At 35.2% G+C, this 20173-nt stretch overlaps 1 protein-coding gene across 7 annotated transcripts in view; it reads right to left on the reverse strand.

Moving 5' to 3' along the window:
- LOC139117497 (adenomatous polyposis coli protein-like) overlaps window positions 1–20173 on the reverse strand; it is a 90882-nt gene that overhangs the window by 65077 nt on the left and 5632 nt on the right. For 2 of the 7 annotated variants that reach the window (XM_070680653.1, XM_070680650.1), the window contains exon 1: window positions 10414–11006. The exons of 2 other annotated variants lie outside the window; for them this stretch is intronic. In XM_070680653.1, the coding sequence (XP_070536754.1) occupies window positions 10414–10481 (68 nt within the window). In that variant the 5' untranslated portion in view covers window positions 10482–11006. Of the gene's footprint in view, window positions 1–7827; window positions 8078–10413; window positions 11007–13194; window positions 13216–20173 lie in introns of those variants that run through there. 3 more of the 7 variants (XM_070680656.1, XM_070680652.1, XM_070680657.1) reach the window with 3 other exon arrangements.

The following is a 20173-nucleotide window of genomic DNA, read 5'->3' on the forward strand; positions in this document are numbered from 1 at the left end:
AGTCCATGATTGCTCATATATTTTGGCACTTTATTTCAAGTAAATATATCAAAATAATGACAAACATGCGATAAATATTTTGATATAATGAGTAATGAGGGAAAATTCATGTGTATGCACAAACTTCCATCCGGATGGCTTAGAACTGTTCTACATCACACAAGTAGATCTCTTGGTTGAAATCTTAATATTCATCGTCCAAACCTTGATACTGCCATAACTATTCATTACAAAACTGATGTTATGACAACAATAACACTGTCACTGTTTCTGTAGGATACAGAGGAGACATCACACTTACATGTAACCCTCACAGGCCTAAACCGCTATATATATTTATGTATTGGGTAATTCAGGTATGTTACCAGAAAGTCAAGCCTCAAAGGGTTAATAATTATACAAAATATTTGCATTTCATGTTAAATTTTAATGAAGCAAATTGTCTGACTTCCCAATATCTGCATATATTGTTTAAGATTCAACATAAACATGGAACTTCTAAATCACGCAAGTTATTTTGGGCCGTACCCTAAAATTCCAACAGATTTCAACAACCCAAGTAGAAGCAAAAATTAGCCTTATTATTTGTCTTGGCTGCTCATTTTGTTGTAGTTGAATTGCTACTTTGAAATGTCAACCCCTGGAAGGCATCTTTTCAGTTGATGAGCCTTCATCCTTGATCAATTCCACTGGGCTCCCCTGCCTGCAAAGCTATGTTCAAGTGCTTTGGCGCAAGAGCCATGCCATGGGGCAATGAAGCTACTCTTTTTGACGGAACACACACAGAATATCAACGAAGGGAAATCAGAGATGGTATCGTTGGCTAGCGTAATGCCTGCCGGGCATACCGGTGAGATATTGCTGATTTGCAGGAACCTTACACAGCTAAAGCACACAGACATGTAACTTTAAACTGCGGTTCATTCACAGCTGGTATATGTCTCCATCCATCATGAACAGTCATACAGGAGAAACAGTTGTATGAAGATGGATAGAGTGGTCTCTTTTGGCTGCTAGTTTACTTTTCTGCTGTCAAATAGGGCCTGACACTTGGTCTCCATGACACCATTCTACTAATTTCCCCTTTCTCTGATTATTATTATACATGGTAACTTTAACCTTTACTGACCCTTTTCTCTCTTTGAATCAAGAAATGATACAACTCATTCCCTACTTTGCCTACAGATCTCCATAAACTAAAGTGATATCTACAAGCAGGGTGATAATTTGCATCCAGATACATTCTCTTCTTAATGATACAATCAATCAGAGGAACAGAGTTGCAGTCAAACATAATCCAAGGGTTTCCATTGACATTTTTTTGCTGTAATAAGTTAAAAATGTACATGTAAACCCTCTCCCTTGTTTCTAAAGACAAAAATTGGTACATGTAATTCACATTTTATCAAGCTATTTTGACCTCAAAAGTTATTTTCTTTATGTTACTTCCAGTATCACGATTCCTTTAGTATCTGCAAAGTACTGATGAGTTTGCTCATGTGCTTGCTCATAAATTGCAAGCTGTATATTTTTCACATCAATTCATACATGTGTGTGTCATGAACACACATGATACATAATAGATGGCTTTGATGAATTTCCATATATTCAACACAGCAGTGACAGCTAATGTTGCCACCAGCTACACATACATAACCGTGTCATAGATATAAATAGAGGGAATCAACTCATGTTCTTTAATGTTACTTGTATTTGACTCACATGAACCAGAGGCTTTGTATCATATGTGATCAATAAATTTGTTTCTGTATACGGTACACTAGTGGAAGTGTTTGATTTCTCATTCTGAGACTCAGACAGGTAAAGTAGTGCGTGCATGTTCCAATACTCTATTAAGATTCACACACAAAAGTCAAAAAACATTTCTTAATCACCTTTTTGACAGTGAAAATAGGCTAACGTTATAGCATTATTTTTGTGCTTTTAATATGGACACACTTCAATGGGGCAACAACACTCTGTATACTTTGGCCCATTGCACTTGCCATAGCATGGTTCAGCTTCTCTTACGACTTATTGATCACACGTTGGTACATTGTATCCTTGTCTCTTGGCGGCTCTTGACGCCAGAACTAGTAAAGGTTTTACATAGGGATAAGCTTTCAGTCTGTTTTTAAGAAGTGAGACTTAGAAGAAAGTATGTGTGGTGCCAAACCTGATGTTGACAAGAATTTCAGATCAGACAGTCTCTATGTAGTGCTACTATCTAGTAAACAGTTTTTGGAATGTAAACACTGTAGGAGTGATATGGTACTGGCATACATTTGATAATCATAAAACAGGGTAACACTGTACAATATTTGACATCCATGAAAATTGGAATACACAAAACTTTTGGTCTAATTTTATAATAAGCAGAGGTGTGCAAAGTTTTAGCAGGCATGTTTATACTACCATTATATTCAACTGCAGATATTTTCATTATGCAATTTTTAGTCACACTATAATTTATTCAAATACATTACTACTTTCTGTATCCTAAATGAGGACTTCAACAACATAAGTCTGAAATATTCTGATGGAAATTAATTTCAGCACAGTTACAATTATATCTAGGCTATTCTGAAAAAATCTCAGATTTAAACAACCATTGGATATTTACTCCCTAAGGTATTGTAATTTTCAAGCACAGGTGCTTGATTCCCATGGTAGTTATCAAATTCTGTATCTACACTGTAAACTACAGAGAAATAAAATTATATTTCTATATAGTATCTATACATGCAGGCTTACCAAATTGATCAGCTAAGTAACACAGTAACACTGCTCCTATTGGGACTTTTCTTTAACCTTAAAAGGTTATCAATCTTAAATTTCTTGTCATAGTCTACATGATCAGACTACAAATCAACAAATTTCCAGGCAAATAACAATACCTCCAGGACTACTAAAAATTCTTTCCACTTTACTGTTTGCAGGTCTGTGATTTGGGTAACTGGCTGATTTTTTTTTCCATGGTGATGTTTCCATGAATAGTTACTCCAGAAGGCTTCACTGTCATGGCAAATACCATGAGTGAGCACCAATATTTCACTACGAGAAAAGTTTGTGAAAACACACAAACTTTCAAGAAAGTGTAAGTATTTAAAAAAGAAGAAACCAGTGTATAAAATGCAACTGTACTGTACAAAATATACTACATACTATCATATAGATGAATGACAACATTGCATAATAATGAATCAATCTTATCTCAAAATGCACATCACAGCATCCATTCATTCATATTTGCATTTACCATTTCACATTCACATAAATTGAATAAATATACAACAAATTGAAATTGGGTTGCTGCGGTAAAGGGAGAAGAGGGCAGTCGGACAGTGGCATCAGTTTACAGTATTTAACAAAATGTTGACAGCCCTTGGCACTGATGACAGGAAAACAAGAAATATTCAACTAATTCACTACTGGTAGAGTAGACTGCCGAGACAAAAGACACTCTCCATCTCAAAAAGTACAAGTACAGTTGTCATGATTGGTCATAATGAGGTGTGAACAAAACATAAGTATATTCATTACATCACAAAGCTTTCTGCTTGCAAACCACATGTATACATACATTCTGGACACTGCAATCATATTTTCTCCCCACTATGATTAAAACTGCTACCCTTGGGGACTTTCAAATCTGAAAACCAACGACTAAAAATTGGATTACCTATACCTGATGTGCTATTGGTAATTTGATTAGAATAAATTCTTCCTGTATATGCTGGAAATTTTCACAGAAATTTAGAAAGAGACTTGTCTCCATTGATGCTAATTGAGTTGACAGCGAAGGTAGACATGGTGGCTCCCATCCATTGTGATTTCAACATCATCATCTATTATGATGGACATGTAGTCTACATGTATGTTTTGGTTCCCATTTTTATGAGGCAAATCCAATTTCAGAAAAAAAATCAGTTATGAGATATTTGACCATCTTTAAGTTATGATATTAGGCAGCCATTAGCAGAGTAGTAATTGCTAGACGATTTATTAGATGAATATAGAATGATAAACACCTGTTCAATAACACCTCGTCTGGGCCCTCAAACTGAGAGGCTACATGACAAAACGACACAAATTTGAATGTTGGCTGTTTTACCACGGCCATTTCCAGACACCACCACTGTAACATATGATAAATACAATTGCAATATCTCTACACTATACTCATGTCATCACCTTACTTCAATGCAAATGAACCTGACAGATGCTTAAAGATTTACATATACATGTAAGGACCTACTGTAAATATGCGTGGAAAAGTTTCCCAGAGAGTGGTTATAACGTTTATGAATCATCCAAACAATTGTCCTGGACACACACAGACTGGTGCTATAATTAATTTGACTGATTGTGGTCACTTAAAAATACCACAAAATGCATATTCAATGTTTAAATTTTAAATTTCACGGTGAAACAGCCTTGAACCCAGCAACAAATATAGGTCAGATGCTATTAAACCTACGGAGGACAAATGATGCATTTGAATACATGTTCTGTGGACTGCAGTATGATATCCGGATATTAGCTGCTCTAATAAATACTAAATATCATAATTCCAAATGACCTTCTTTGATTTTAATGCTGAAATTCTATATTAGGTTATACCTTTACATATCTACATTGGCAATTCGTTCCAAATACACATTATTCAGTTATATTTTTTATGGTTCAATACACACCGAACAATTATATTCCTACTTATCCCTATCAATATTTGGAATATTGACAGCCTTAACTGTCTGGTTGTAAATAAAAACACAAACAGGTTCGTTTTACCAGTTGTATTGCGTTTTCATCTGTTGTTGATGTCTATGATGCATCATGTTGTTTGAATGAATGACTAAGTATTGTGATTTCGATACTCTGCTCTTCTCAAGGTTTTCCTAAGTCTAAAAATACATTATGATTCACCAGCTTGTCTTCAAGCCTTGGGCTTTTCAAATCGAAAGTTGTGCCGATTCATACAGTTGTCCATACTCTTTATGTCAAACAGAACATCAAGATTTCAAAATAAAGATGTACAAGTAGTTTTAATCGGTGATTACATGTACTTGAATATTCTTAGTTCCATTTAAAACCAGTTCTGGTGCAAAAAACATCATGTATACTACACTTGTAAGTAATTGGAAAATATAGCAAATGTAAGCAAATACCACCTGGGCAAGACTCTTTATCTTTTGGTACATTTACATGACATTATGATTGAGGACAGGCTGCAAGCTATAACCAGCCTTGTTACCATTGGATTAAAAGCCAGATTAAAATATGATATTGATGATGGGACACATTTCTTAAATACATGACTAGATTATTAATGACAATCTCTGTCAAAGTTTTCTGCTAAATTTTTAAGAGAATAGTGACTTTCAGTTTTATCAAGGTCTTCACCTAGTTACAATGCTTTTATTGAATTTCAACATTTGCCTTCAAGAGTTTAATTCTATTTCTGTTGCATTTGAATATGAACACCATTGTGCTTACAAAGTGACAAACGGACTGACAGCATCACCCCCTTTGATACTTTAAAGATTTTCATAAACACTGTACCTGCGCTTCTATCCCTACCGACATATTCTGGTCGTGAGAATGCACTTCTATTTTTAGGCCGCATCAACATGTGAGTTCTGAACAGTGGCATTTACACACACCTACAAAGTGACATATTTTTGCAATTTTGCACAGCTTGACATAATGTTGTATCTCCTGATAATCCCAACATTTCACATTTTCAAAGGTCAACATATATTTTGCATATACCAAACTGGCCAATAGCAGATATGTGCCTGGTAGGTTTTAAAATCACTAAGCCAGTCACTATGTCTAAAGAGCAGCATGAAGTGTCAATTTGTATGATTATTAAGAATTAAACGCATTTGGAAATGTTCCTATTTGCTTATGTAAACCATTCTAACCATCTTTAACTGCTGTAAAAGATCATTTGTTAAACCTGAAAGTCTAAAAATACACTTGCCTAGCAGCATATACTAGTACCTGACCAAACTCACAGAAGGAAAATGTGATCAGGTGTACATTTTAAGATACCCTAACAGTACCATATATATTGCATAGATCTTTGACCCATCATGGATCTTTGTAAAAACTGAGGACGATAGAAAGCTTGCTTTTATTCACGTATCTGCAGGGACTTTTACGTTAACTACAATTTATGTACATTTTATTGATGAAATGTCAGACAAAACTGTACAATATACAATTTCAACATTTATTACACTGTTCACACGTGCATATACAAAGTCTAAAGTGCAACACACCAATCACCATATTACACAGCTAGCATCTGCTATATTTATCATCCACCTGGTTTTCATAGATGCTATGCATGTAGGTCATCCATTGTTTCTTTCATTGAGGTTAGTCAATTTAACCTAGAAGATTGGATGTAGGGGAAGTACTGTTGCGAAAATCTGGGAAACTATCACAAGTCAGATGTTCCAGCTTATCTCAATAGGAAACATTATAAAGTTGTCACATGTACATTTTAAAATGGATTTCATTCATCTGTATGTTAAGAACATGCATGTATAAGTGGTACAAGCTGAGTTTAAGTCTCTTGTCCTGATGACCATAAATGCTTCACTAAAAACTAATCCAACAAGTGGTTGTTGAAACCTGCTGAACTAATTTCACAGATGACAAAATGACGCCAACCATGAAATTAATAATGCTCCCTGACCTGAAAGCCATTCAATTTGTGGATTTTAATTCTGCATATTAAAATGAAAAACCTTCATTCATTTAATGATCATTCAGCATTTTCAAGTTCATTTTTGAAGACATTGCATAGAGATTTTTCCTTTGGTTTTATCTGTTGAAAAAGTTTCTGATGTTGAAATACTACCTACCATGCATATTAAACTTTAAAAAAATATCTCCCAGGGGAAATGTGTGAACTGTCATTTCTTTGTCAAAATATAACAGACAAGTGTAATTTATGTCTTTATGATACATACATGTACTGTACTTCAGAAAATGATACTTTGAAATGACTGCTGCAGTATCTATGATACTTCAAAATATGACTACTGCTATATCTTCCAGTGTCACACAATTTCTAACACTTTTGCTAATCTAGAGATGCATATTCCAAGTGTCACTGTACGGCATCAGAAAATATTATCTCATAATTGATATTTCATTGTGTATTTTCACTTTGTATGTTAATTGTTTCTATTTTGCCTCCAATTGAGCCACACCCTGATGACAGTCTGTAATGGTACATATTTACAGCTTTCTCTACATTTTCACAGACAGGTACACAGTGAGAGGAAAAAAGTGTCAGTGTACACACAGACAAAAAAAACGAAATACAAGTTACATTTCCATGTACCATCTACATGTATTTTTTACATTGTTTTATCTCACACACAAATAAAGCTCCCTGTTCATCCCATGCCCTTTTGTTGGTAGTTTTTCCCCACTTTTCAGTACAGCAATATTGTTCTATTTTTGTCAGGGCAGTACCATCACTTCAATCACCAGTAAATGTCGACCAGGGACTCCTGTATTGTGCCATGCCAAACTCAGATACAGTATTGAAATCAGCTTTCTTCCATTTTGCAATTTGCCAAAACTTCTATCAACTAAGGTATCCGAGCACACCGCTACATTTTCATTATGTTGTATTACAGTTCTGTGGTATTCTCTTCCCAAAAAGTCATAATAAAATAATGGTTTTCACCGAAAAAAAAGCATGGCACATCATCTGAAAACTCTATAATTCCTCTGTTCCCAATGGAAATTCACAGTGACGCCACACAATCATGTCGGTAATAACTACTTGAAACCTACCTCACTCGTTTTGGAGGCTTCATTTTGTTGATGTTTGTGTGTTCAGTACAAATTAATGCATCTACTCAGCAAGGCCGACCAGGACCAGTCCCGATTTGGTTTTGCAACCAGCAACAGGCTAGCACAGCAATTAATATTATTGGCGATTTGCATAAATTTGAATAACTGGATACAGTTTGCTGGCGAGGTGACTGTTCAAGGAAAATGGTAGTGTGTAGATGTCCAACATTATGGAACATGCAAATGAGTCACGGTATGAATACAAATTATGTATCTCAATTTGCATGTCATTTTATTAATAACATGCCAAGCCCCATTCTGCCCACTACCTGTATCAATTCAAATACTCTTCTTCTATTGTACTAACAAAATTCATGTTGACAGATCACAACTAACATGGTCAAAGTAATACACCTGCCTTATTTTATTGCACAGTAATTCAAGTACTGTACCATTTCAACACCAAACTTCCAGTATGATTCATTTTCCATCAATATTTTTTTGTAAAAGATACAACAAGACACTCATGTTTGACAACTCTTGCAATTAATGAGACATATAAATTCAAAACATGAAATTTTAATATTACAACCAAGTCACCATTCTTCATGTCTTTTTAGTGACAAAACAGGCTGTGAACTATCATATCAGCACATTTGTATTTGAAGGACACTTTTTACCTGTTTACAAGGACACTGGAAAAGTAAGATCACCAGAGGCATGGATTGTCTTCAAACGTGTGGATCAATAAAGTTTCCTGTATTATAGAATTCATGATTCAATATCAAAAGGCCTTGGGTTTCCTGCTGAACATAAAAATGTAATTTTGAATGTACCGTACCTATGTGACTAGATCTTTACAATTCAGCTGCCGACAACATTTAGGTTTATTATTCTCTAACAAAGACTTCATGTCAATTACAAACAACATTTTTCATTTTATTCATATCTCTGTTTTTCTCATTTTTTATATTTCTGTGAAATTGGGACAAATAGCTTGTACAACTTCGGGTCATCATCATGAAATGAAAACTGACCCAGGCTGTACAAGAAACACTTCTGAAAGCAATCATAGAGCTTTCATTATTTTACTCAAGATGACAACAAGCTCTTTTAGACATTAATATTCAACACAATGCATATGTACTTTCATCATTTGTCAATATCATCTTTGAAGTTCATGCTCTATTCTATATTCTTCCAAACAAACTGTACGGTGAGTCACTTACCATACTGAATGGCATAAGACATTTTGTACCACTATGTCGCTATGTAATTTGTTTTTTTAACTTTTGTATTTTGCAATTTGAACATGATTTATACATACACTACTGTTTCTAAGAAAGTGAACAGTGCATATTAATCATTACTTTCATTTCGGTTTTTTTTTCTTCTGTGCTGGAAGTTTAGGAAGCCAGAATTCAAAGGATAAACATTTACATAAACATATCCACTTTTTACAAAGTTTCACTGTATTTTAAGCTACTGTACACTTTAATACGATCTACGTAAACAAACAAATGAAGAAAGAAAAGAGAGACTCAATGGAACATGACTGTTGTTTTATCCAAAAATGATAACATTATCACTATTTTCAAAAAATGACTGCATAACTTCATAATCCTGTGATCTGTGTGCTGACTTCAACAAAAGTCTACCTTTACAAATGTAGCATGGAAGTAAACCCAACACGACAGAATTTTTGTAACATTGAAAGAGTCTGGGATATTTCATACTAAACATATTCATAATTTGGTTCATTTGTTAAACATTTACTTTCAACCTAATTTTGTCTCAGCTCCATTCTAACACTAAGACCCTAAATAACTTTTTAATTTTCTCCGCCAAATAACAGACCAAAATACACTGTCTCTGGCATCTTCAGCCTAATTTATCCCATCCTGTATTAATCAGTGCATGTTGATTTGCCCTTATCTCTTCATAGCATCTCAGTTCCACTGTAAACTTTGGCATATTCCGGTTGTCCCAGATCAAACCAAAATAACATCTTAATGAACTTTGTTGTAATTAATAAGGCTCACTTACACACCATTTGAACTCTCCGTTGGGATCTTCAAGGTTGCATTTTGATACACATATTTTCATATTACATTAACGCTGTGATATGTGTATTATGAGTGGAATCTGCCACAGAACAGTGCTACTGCTTTTTGCTGTACGCTGAACAGGAGTGCTTCTCATTGAATTAATTTGTTATTAAAACTTGTGGTGTGATTAATTACTCCATGAAAAAGAATTTTATCCTATTGTATCTGCGTCGTGGTTTTCCAATTTAGTTTTAAAGATTGTCATCTGTTTCAAATCAGAGCCATGCTTGTCTTTACGAAATCATGGCTCTTTGCCAATGTGCTACGAGGTGGATAAAGATCAATGAGAACCGCACAGACCGGCATGATAGTATACTGAAATGTACAGCATTAAATATATAAAGCTTGTCAGTGATAAATTTCAAGATACTGAGGCATAGGATGGCTTGATAAATAGCTATCAAGCACAGTTGTGCTTGAATCACGACTCTAATCACTGCTTTCTGAGGTTGTTGAAATTTCCATACGATTCACTTACTTGTGTTTCCTCTTAAAGAGCAAACCCTTCATCTTCATCATCTTGGTGCCTTGTTTACCAACTCTCATCAAAACACTATATGGGTTTTTTGGTCAAGTACACTCCCAGTGGGTCACACAGGTATAACGTGACAACGTTCAAAGGCACATCATCATAATGTCAGGGTGATAAAAATCCACCTCAAGTCAAGAAACACAGTGATCAAAATCACGTTTTCACTTTTGGCAAGTCCACTCACAGCATGTTTTGTGAGCCGTCATGGTAAAAACTGCGCAGAGCAGAGCAGAGCAGAGAAGCAGGCATAGTTACTGCTAGGTGAACACTGCAGTCTGGGCATCTTAGTCATCGTAATTCATACCATGGAGTCACCGGAGTCTCTATTTATGAATAAGAATGGGATGAAGACGGCAGCTCATAATGACATCTGACAGATCCTTTGATGGGCTGTTCTTAAGATGACAACTTGGATGCCAACGTATCAAAACCAAAACAAAGCAACACCTGAGTATCAGACTGCTGCCACATCCAACCACTTCACAGATAATGTCTCGGAAAAGCTGAGCTAACTCAATTAGAGAGGCTGCACTTTCCTGCCAGGGTTTCTTGAGTGAAATCAAAGCGGCAATAGAACCTCTTTTCAATCTTGCTCCCCCCGTAAGTGATAAAACATAGTAGATTTACCTATGAATAGGATGCAGTCTCTTATTACCACGGTGGAGTCGCTCATTTGTTTCAACCCACCCCATTGGCTAACTAACTGGGGCCCTCAAAAGCCAGTTGTGGGAGAAGTGTTTAGAACTCAACACCGCGGATTATGTCTCTAAAAGAGGCACTTGCCAGATATTAATAGCTTGCCAATGGGGAATTTCTTAAGTGCCAGAATATTTACAATGGTTCACTGGATTGGATATTATAACACAGGAGCTCATTAAGAATGACTGGCAGTTATTTTGCATATTACAATCAGGGGGGATGTTGTTACCATGGCGATCATGGTACTCCAATTTCTAACACAGGTGGCAGTATTCACATCTTTTGCCTTGGGTCTTGCATGTAATAACATGCTGTATAATTTTACTGTTCATCAGTATACAATAGCTTCTACGTGTCAGTTGAAAGAAATGAATATTAGCTCTAAATAACAGAACAGACAACACTTCATTGTCACAACATGGCTCCCTTGTGAGGTTGACGGCATTTATTGTTTAGGGCAGTATTCTACCAAATATAGAAAGTCATACATGTACTTCTGTTCAAAATGGACATTAGGTTTTGAATACCTGGTTTGCATGTCACAACTGGCAAAGTCTTTGTTTACAAAATGCATGATAGTTCATTAATGAGGACGATGTTATTTTTCTCTGATCTATATGATTCAATATTGTTTTCAGTTGCCTATACATTTTTACAGTATTTTATATTAGACAAAGTTTCAAGCAATAAACTTCAATATTGAGCTCTGGAAATCTTAGTAACTCCAGATGAGTTATATGTATGTACTCTGTGTACATGTTTACAAACTAAACCATATACCAGTGTCTTAATATGTTGTGACAATTGATCAAAACACCACGACGCTGAAAGCATTACAAGTTTATTTCTTGCTTCAATGGTCATCAGTCAAACAAACAACAAGCTCTTCTGTAAAATTTATATCAAGCATCCTGATAAGGAGAGTTCTACTGAAGGCACATCTTGCTTAGTATCAGATCGGCAATATTCCAAACTAACAGAATCAGTGCCTGAGATGAGCAATCGTGTACATGTTCCAAACATGTAATCTCTCTCAGCGGAAGGTGTTATCTCTTTGAGTGGAAATGCCGACCAAAAGTGTTTATCAGAATTTATTAACTGAAAGACCACGATGCCACTCATACCAATCTTGAGTTTTCTCTCTTTGTAAGTACTGCTTATCATAATGAGTGGTTTACAGTTAAATTGTACCAGTTACTATTGCCTTCACAAGATCAAAGCAAACACTGTCATGATTTTGAGGGTACAGTATGAGGGAGATGTGTACTCCATGTACTGCAGTGTTTACATGTAAGAGAAAATGTACAACTTGGTTGTAAACCACTAATCTGCAGTTGAAGCTTTCTACAATTGTGGAGCTACAACTGGAGATAACCCATCAATAAACTAATTCAATGTTTCAGATGAGGAATGTTTCACATGTTCATGACCTGACTCCATCTGTCTCCCCCTCCCCCTTGTTTTGGTAAAGAGGCCATGCAAAGCATTGAAAACACAAGACTGCACAAAGTCTTCATGACTGGAGGACAGCAACCAACAAACATGTCACAAACATTTAAGCATCAATATTGGAGAGAATGATGCATATCTGTCTCATACAGAAACAGATTTACATACATTCTGTGTCTAATAGAATGATTGTACTGTAGGCAATGGTAATAGTTAAGCTTATCACATCTAGCAAAGCTGTGCCAAAATTAAGAAACTATATGACTTGAAAAATTCTGAGAAAGAAAAAACACTTTTCCATGGTACGAATTTTCCTATTTTGCTGCTTTTTTTTACAAATTTTTGCACACATGTACATGTAAGGTCAAAAGTAAACTCACCATAATGTACTGGCCATCAGAGATATATGCATGAAGTTGAGTGAAAGTTTCGCCACTGAGGGCGCTACACAACTGCGTAAAAGCTACACATCATCATTGACTGTGACTCTTTGGAGTCAGATATCCACAACAATGATATACTGGCTACCAGGACAACGACAATGGATTATAATGAAATGTAATAGTACAGGAATCCTACCAGTTAACTTTGCTTCCAAAAAAGGACTGTCATCAAGACCTGTATTAAGGTCACCGGTTAATGGGTACATGTATCACTCTTGAAGTGACAGGAAGTCTTGTCAATACTTTGGTTGGCACAAGGTGTGGCTTGACACTCAAAGACTTTAAAATCACAGGAATTTTATGATGATGCAACTGTTTACATGATGACACTGACAGAAAATTTTCAGGACACAGCAAACAGTATCATTTACGATTGATGAAATTTTCAGCATTGTTAACACAGCTGATCTTCAGCTTTGCAATGTATCTGTATCTTCAATACATTTAGATTTACACAGGCCATTACATTACACACAGTTTGTAACAATGAAGCCATCATATTACAAAAAGGGTCATTTTGTAGACTTACATCATACGATCACTTGTACTGAAGCTCTGAAGATATTTACTCAATAGCTGTATGTTCCTTTCTTGTGTACTGTCTTCTAAACCACACCCACTCAATAATACACCTACACAATCCCTCAATGCCTATTCACTGTGTACTTTGCTGGAAACAACTGCAGACATGCTAATAAGAATCACAGCTTTGCCATTTTTGAAAAGGTACTCCCTGGTAATCCTTAAGTTGTACTGTAAATGTTCCAAGTTATATGTAGATTGAATACATATCAGATTAACAAGGGAGGGAGGGAGCAGAAGAAATATTGCCTACCACTGTTCTCCAGGATTTTCAAAAGATGCAAACATCACAAATATATACTGAAGTGTGAAAAAAGTGTACCGCTTTTTTGGATATAAATTGGGAGTTGGAATTCCTGAACCAAATTACCAGCACTTTGTCACAACATGTCTGTGAGATTTTGAACACAAAATTTAAAGACAAGAACTGGACCAAATGCCCAGTAGACCGTTACAGGAAGTACAAAGTACGTGTACACATCCTTTTGATGAGGTAATGTCATTCAGAACTTAAATACAAGAAATCCGATTCTGAAATATTTAGCAGATTGTATCTTTAATACAGAAAACATAAAAGTCTGCAAAATTCATGATGGCAAACTGACATTAGAAACTGCTCGATTTTAGTTACATCGATACAGATAATTGCAGAGTGATAACAAAATAGACAATTAAGCTACCATTTCTGTATTGGTTCCACAATCAATGGCCAACTTTTCTGTTGAAAAAATGAATACCGAGGGGGAGAAGGAGAGATCATATTGTTAAAAGTGAAGGGGGATTCATGAGACTGATAGGTGAGATCTAGTAGGTCAAAGTTGAAATAGAAAACAAAGGGTCTAGATCTCAATTTGATAAAAGCAGTGTAGTCAAACTATGATAATAAATCACCTTCATTTCATAAAACAGAGCCAACATGGCTACATTCATTTTCATTAGTGTTTTGACATTCTATTACATATTCTCTATACATGTACAATTACTTACTACCCACATAAGTACCAATAAACTGGGCCATAAAAATATACATTTGGGTTCATTTAACTACCAAGTAGTGTAACTGACGCATTTTGACATCTACTGTGGCACGCCATATTCTATTGTCTTGAAAGTAAAAGTCTCCAACGACTGCTCTTGTCATTGGTTGACCTTATTCAGCAGCAATGTTTGTGTTATCAGTGAGCACTTACTGCAGTATGTGACAAAAACACCCTCAACCATGATCAAACCAAACCACTTTGGTTTCAGTTACAATATAATATCAATACTATGACACTTGACAGACTACTCACTTACCCAGGCAGAAACATACACACAGAACTGTGATGTAAGCAAAACGTGGGTACATTTAGAGCAAAATGTGACTGAATATGAATACAGAGTAATCATTTACATCCATCTTTTCCCTAAAACTGCATCACTCATAATTAAATTCCATGTCCTTCTCTCACGGTATCCAATTTACCTCTTCCTTTGTCTGTATGCCATTACAGATGCAAAATCAGACACAATTTCTGCCGCTACACATCTGAGGCTGCATTGAAAGCACACATTAACAGGCCTTAAAGTGGAATGGATGAAAATGTCATTACTTCTCCTCTAGAGCTTATATCAATGAGGCTGCCCTGGTGATAAACTACATGTTAATGTAAATCTTGTCATTTTTCAAATCCGAGAGACAGATCTCACTACACCGCTATCAGTATTTCCAGAAGCTACTATTTCTAATTTCCTGTGTTTCGAGGGAAACACTGCCACTCTGTGATAATGCTCTTGATTTTGCTCCATTTCAGAAGTTAATTACAGAACACTGTCAATTACTGGTCACTTTATTCTACTCATGCATGACAACAGCAGTGATGACATAAGAACAATCTTCTATTTGGTGAAAAGTTATAAATCTCGTCATATTACAAAATAATAATAACTGTGCAAAAATTATAGATATTGTTCCAGATGACATTAGTTTTATATGCCATCCCCATTATGATCTGTTCTGATATATGCAGTACTTAGTTCCTGCAGCAAAATTTAATGCTCATTAATGACATTGTGCATAAATACATACAATTTTATACATTTTAGAGTTTCCTTTGGCTATGTGAAATGAAAATCACAAATGCTGAAAATACTCTTGATGCTGTCTATTATCTCACAATTATCTAAAATATTTAAAATATTCTATCTGAATACTAGAGGCACAAATTTAAACTCTTGATGGGAAAACAGCCTTTTAAACTTCTAACTTTCTGGGCAAGCCTTGACCTTCCAGAAGCTAAACACGTCACTTGTAAGGCTAAATACAGGATGTAGAGAGAGTGACTGACTTTCAACTGAAGGTCTCTTGTAGTTTAATGGCTCTGACCGTATTACTATGGAATGACATTGCGGTCTGAATTAACGTAATATGGTCAGACACATCAGCTCCACTGCTGTCTCAATACGGATGTAAACTTGGTAAACTAGTGAGGAAGATGATATAAAGTTTTAGTTTTTTCACAACCATGTAAAAGTTAATATACAAATAACAATCATAATTTCAAGATTTCTTCATATAAATGACGGGGGTGGGGTGGGGTGGGGTAGGTGGGGAATAGCCAGTGGATTTTTTTGTTTTAATTTCTTCACCATATAGATATATAGTATATCAAGAATAAGGTACAGTGCTGAGCCTGTACATGTATAGATATACAGTACAGCTGTATAGATATACAGTACATCAAGAATAAGGTACAGTGCTGTATAGATATACAGTACAGCTGTATAGATATACAGTACATCAAGAATAAGGTACAGTGCTGTATAGATATACAGTACAGCTGTATGATATATAGTACATCAAGAATAAGGTACAGTGCTGTATAGATATACAGTACAGCTGTATAGATATACAGTACATCAAGAATAAGGTACAGTGCTGTATAGATATACAGTACAGCTGTATGATATATAGTACATCAAGAATAAGGTACAGTGCTGTATAGATATACAGTACAGCTGTATTATAGTACATCCAGAATAAGGTACAGTGCTGTATAGATACACAGTACAGCTGTATAGATATACAGTACATCAAGAATAAGGTACAGTGCTGTATAGATATACAGTACAGCTGTATAGATATGCAGTACATCAAGAATAAGGTACAGTGCTGTATAGATATACAGCACTGGATTAAACAGATTGGGCCTTAGTGACCACTACCTATCTGACTTATAGATTGATATATGGCGGGTGCCACATGTGGGGCAGGATGCGCTTACTATTTTCGAAACACCTGACATCACTTCTTGGTCTTCTGGCCAGAGGTCCATATATCTTTCTTTCATGAATATGACTTTGTTTGTGTACTGTCTATTTACTGTCTGTTCTTTGCTGTTTTGTGTCTATGTTTACAACTATTGTCTCACGAATTCTGACCTAATGTCATTGGATTATGGATTGGTATGATTGCGATTATTATACAGTACAGCTGTATAGATATACAGTACATTAAGAATAAGGTACAGTGCTACAGGTATATAGATATACAGTACAGCTGTATGATATATAGTACATCAAGAATAAGGTACAGTGCTGTATAGATATACAGTTAAAGCTGTATGCAGATATACAGTACATCAAAAATAAGGTACAGTACTGTATAGATATACAGTACAGCTGAATAGATATAAAGTACATCAAGAATAAGGTATAGTGCTGTATAGATATACAGTACAGCTGTAGAGATATACAGTATATCAAGAATAAGGTACAGTGTAATCATTGATACAGGGACACTCTCCACCAAGTATTGCTAATATTGAAATTTCAATCACATTTCTTTTTGTAAAACTTCACTTTGAGCTTCAAATCATCACGTTGTATGGCAGCAACAGTGAAATTTGAGTCATGACTTGACAAAACTAACAAAACCAAGATGAGATGAAACTTGGTATTAAGAAGAAATGAGTTATTTTGATCCTGCAAACAGATTAAATATACTATCTAGAAACATTCAAAACTTAAAACGCATCGGTGTTTTTTGTATTGATGAAAGATACCTATAATTTACAATGCCTGCAGTTCAAGCACAGTGAATTACTGATAAGAACTCCAATAAAACTGGTCTGCGGGTTCACTTTAAAATGGTCACAGGTTGCAAACTATATTCCTCCACACCCATTGCCAATGTTAGCCTTCAGTACATGATACAATGTATATTAATTTACAGTTGAATATTGATTTACACACTGACTGTCATCACATTTATCTTAAGAAGACTTCATGCATTTCACAAATATTCTTAATATTTACAACTTGTCTGAGAGGATCAATATTTTGACACCTGATTCAGTGATTATGCATACCGATAACTCTTTATCTAGGGTCTATGACTACACCACAGTCCTGGAGCTTTGTGAACATTATAAACGTCTAGACATTTCATTTACATGAAAAAGTTACTAAAGCACAGACCTTAAATGTAGTAAACCTATCCCAGATTTCAATAATTTAAATTTCCTATACTGTATTCCTTTTTATGGCTTCATAGGCACGTCAAGTGCTGTATGTTGTGGTGGAGTTTACTCAAGATCTACAGACAGTGGATCATGATGTGACTGGCCATGCAAATCATACACAGATTTATCATTGGCTCAGACAGTGTACACATCGTTAGATAAGAGACCTGATTGTGAGCTTATCTTTTGCAGTGTTGCCTTTTGACCTATGGTTGACCTGTTATTTGGATTCAACAGGATGAGAGGAAAAAGGCCGTTACCAATACCATTGTAAAATGATTCATTGGAAAGATCTTTCATTGATAATATTCAACACCAAAAAAGGCAAAGAGCATGATGGTTTCCTTCCTTCTTTTCCATATACAATTTTCTGCTGCGTTTTAATTTAATACATTAATTAAAGGATCACATGATTTTTTTCACAATTTTCATTTTGTCTGTCAATGGTAAGTTCTTGTTCTACTTGAGCTCCTAAAAGCATGTTGAAACACTCACTTTTTAGCTTGCCTACACAGCATCTATGCATGTCAACTGCACTGCAGTGTTTGACATTTGAATTCTACTCCAAAACAGAATTCATTTGTTAACAATAACAATGCAGTTTACACATATACTGGCTGTGTATCTCAACATGTTGTGGAATTAGGAGAAGAAACAAAAATAATATCATCAAAAGCAACAGCTACTGGCCCCTAAAAAGATAAAACCTCTGTTGATAACAGTGGTATACAGCATGTAACCACACGAACTCTCTCTATGCATTGACTTGTAACTGAAGACATTTTCTACAAAATTATTTTTCATCGACAATTTAGATGCCTTCCATTAATTTGAATTCAGCAAAAATATGATAGGAAAACTGAATCTTTTTAAAACACACTTAAGTTTGTACCATCATAGAAAATGCAAGTTATAAAATTCAGAATGTAGCTGAAAATTTACTGTCATGTTCACTGCCCATTTTGACATATTGACTTCATACACAGCATAAGGCTAAGGCAATAATAAGTATTCATTTTTACAGATAAACCATAGCAGTGGTTGTACATGTAAGTTAGATGTAGACTAGAATATCTTCCATTATATTAGCAGTGCTTAAATCAGAGTGATTGGTTCTCAGGTCCAAAGTATACGTTGGTAATAGAGACAGTGTAATTTTAACTACAGTACAAATACATGTACAACAGAGTACCGGCAATGAACGTTTTCTACAATACTGATATTACACACATATTGTGCTCTATACATAAATATATCTTCTTGGTGACAGACAATGGATCTTTCAGCTTTAGTAATTAGCAACATTTCAAATATTTTTATATTCAACTCAAATATGTATGCAATTCAACCTAGTCAATCCACTACCTGCAACTTAAATCAGGAGACTTCAACCATCATAATACTAATCCTAGCTTAACAGCCTATTATCTCATTCATGCGTGTGCGTGTTCATATCTCTGCTTGAAAATCTCCCATTATTTTGAAGAGCATACCAAGGCTGCTCTACTACTGTTTATTAAAGTTTACAATAGAAATAGTACCTGGGCAAAAAGGAAAGTCATTTCACTCTCCATGGAATGATATAAACTATGTTACAGAAAGCCAACAAAGCTTGTCCCTGTCTGAAACACAGAGGATGTGAATTTATCAAAGTGATTTTTGATGCAAACTATTCTGTTTATGTAGCAAAGTCTGCAATCATCATGTCACAAACAAAGGAAAACACAGATTTACAATTTCATTGATTCTCGTTTGTTCAGTAATTGTCCCTTTGAATAGCACTGCATGGACCTTTTTTGGATTGCTTTGTGACAGTCACAAAGGACAATCAACTCTGTTATATGTGCTTTTATTTATTCAATTCACAGACTGTATAATGACATGACACATTCATGTTTTTATATGATGAAATTTGTATCTTGAAATGTTTGAGCAGTTTTAGCATAACAATATATCTGTCACTGAGTGTATCTAACTGACAAGATATAATAAGAAATGAATTTTGATATTCCACAATCAGGCATCCACCTT

This window comes from Ptychodera flava, chromosome 18, assembly GCF_041260155.1.
Source record: "Ptychodera flava strain L36383 chromosome 18, AS_Pfla_20210202, whole genome shotgun sequence".
NCBI lineage: Eukaryota > Metazoa > Hemichordata > Enteropneusta > Ptychoderidae > Ptychodera > Ptychodera flava.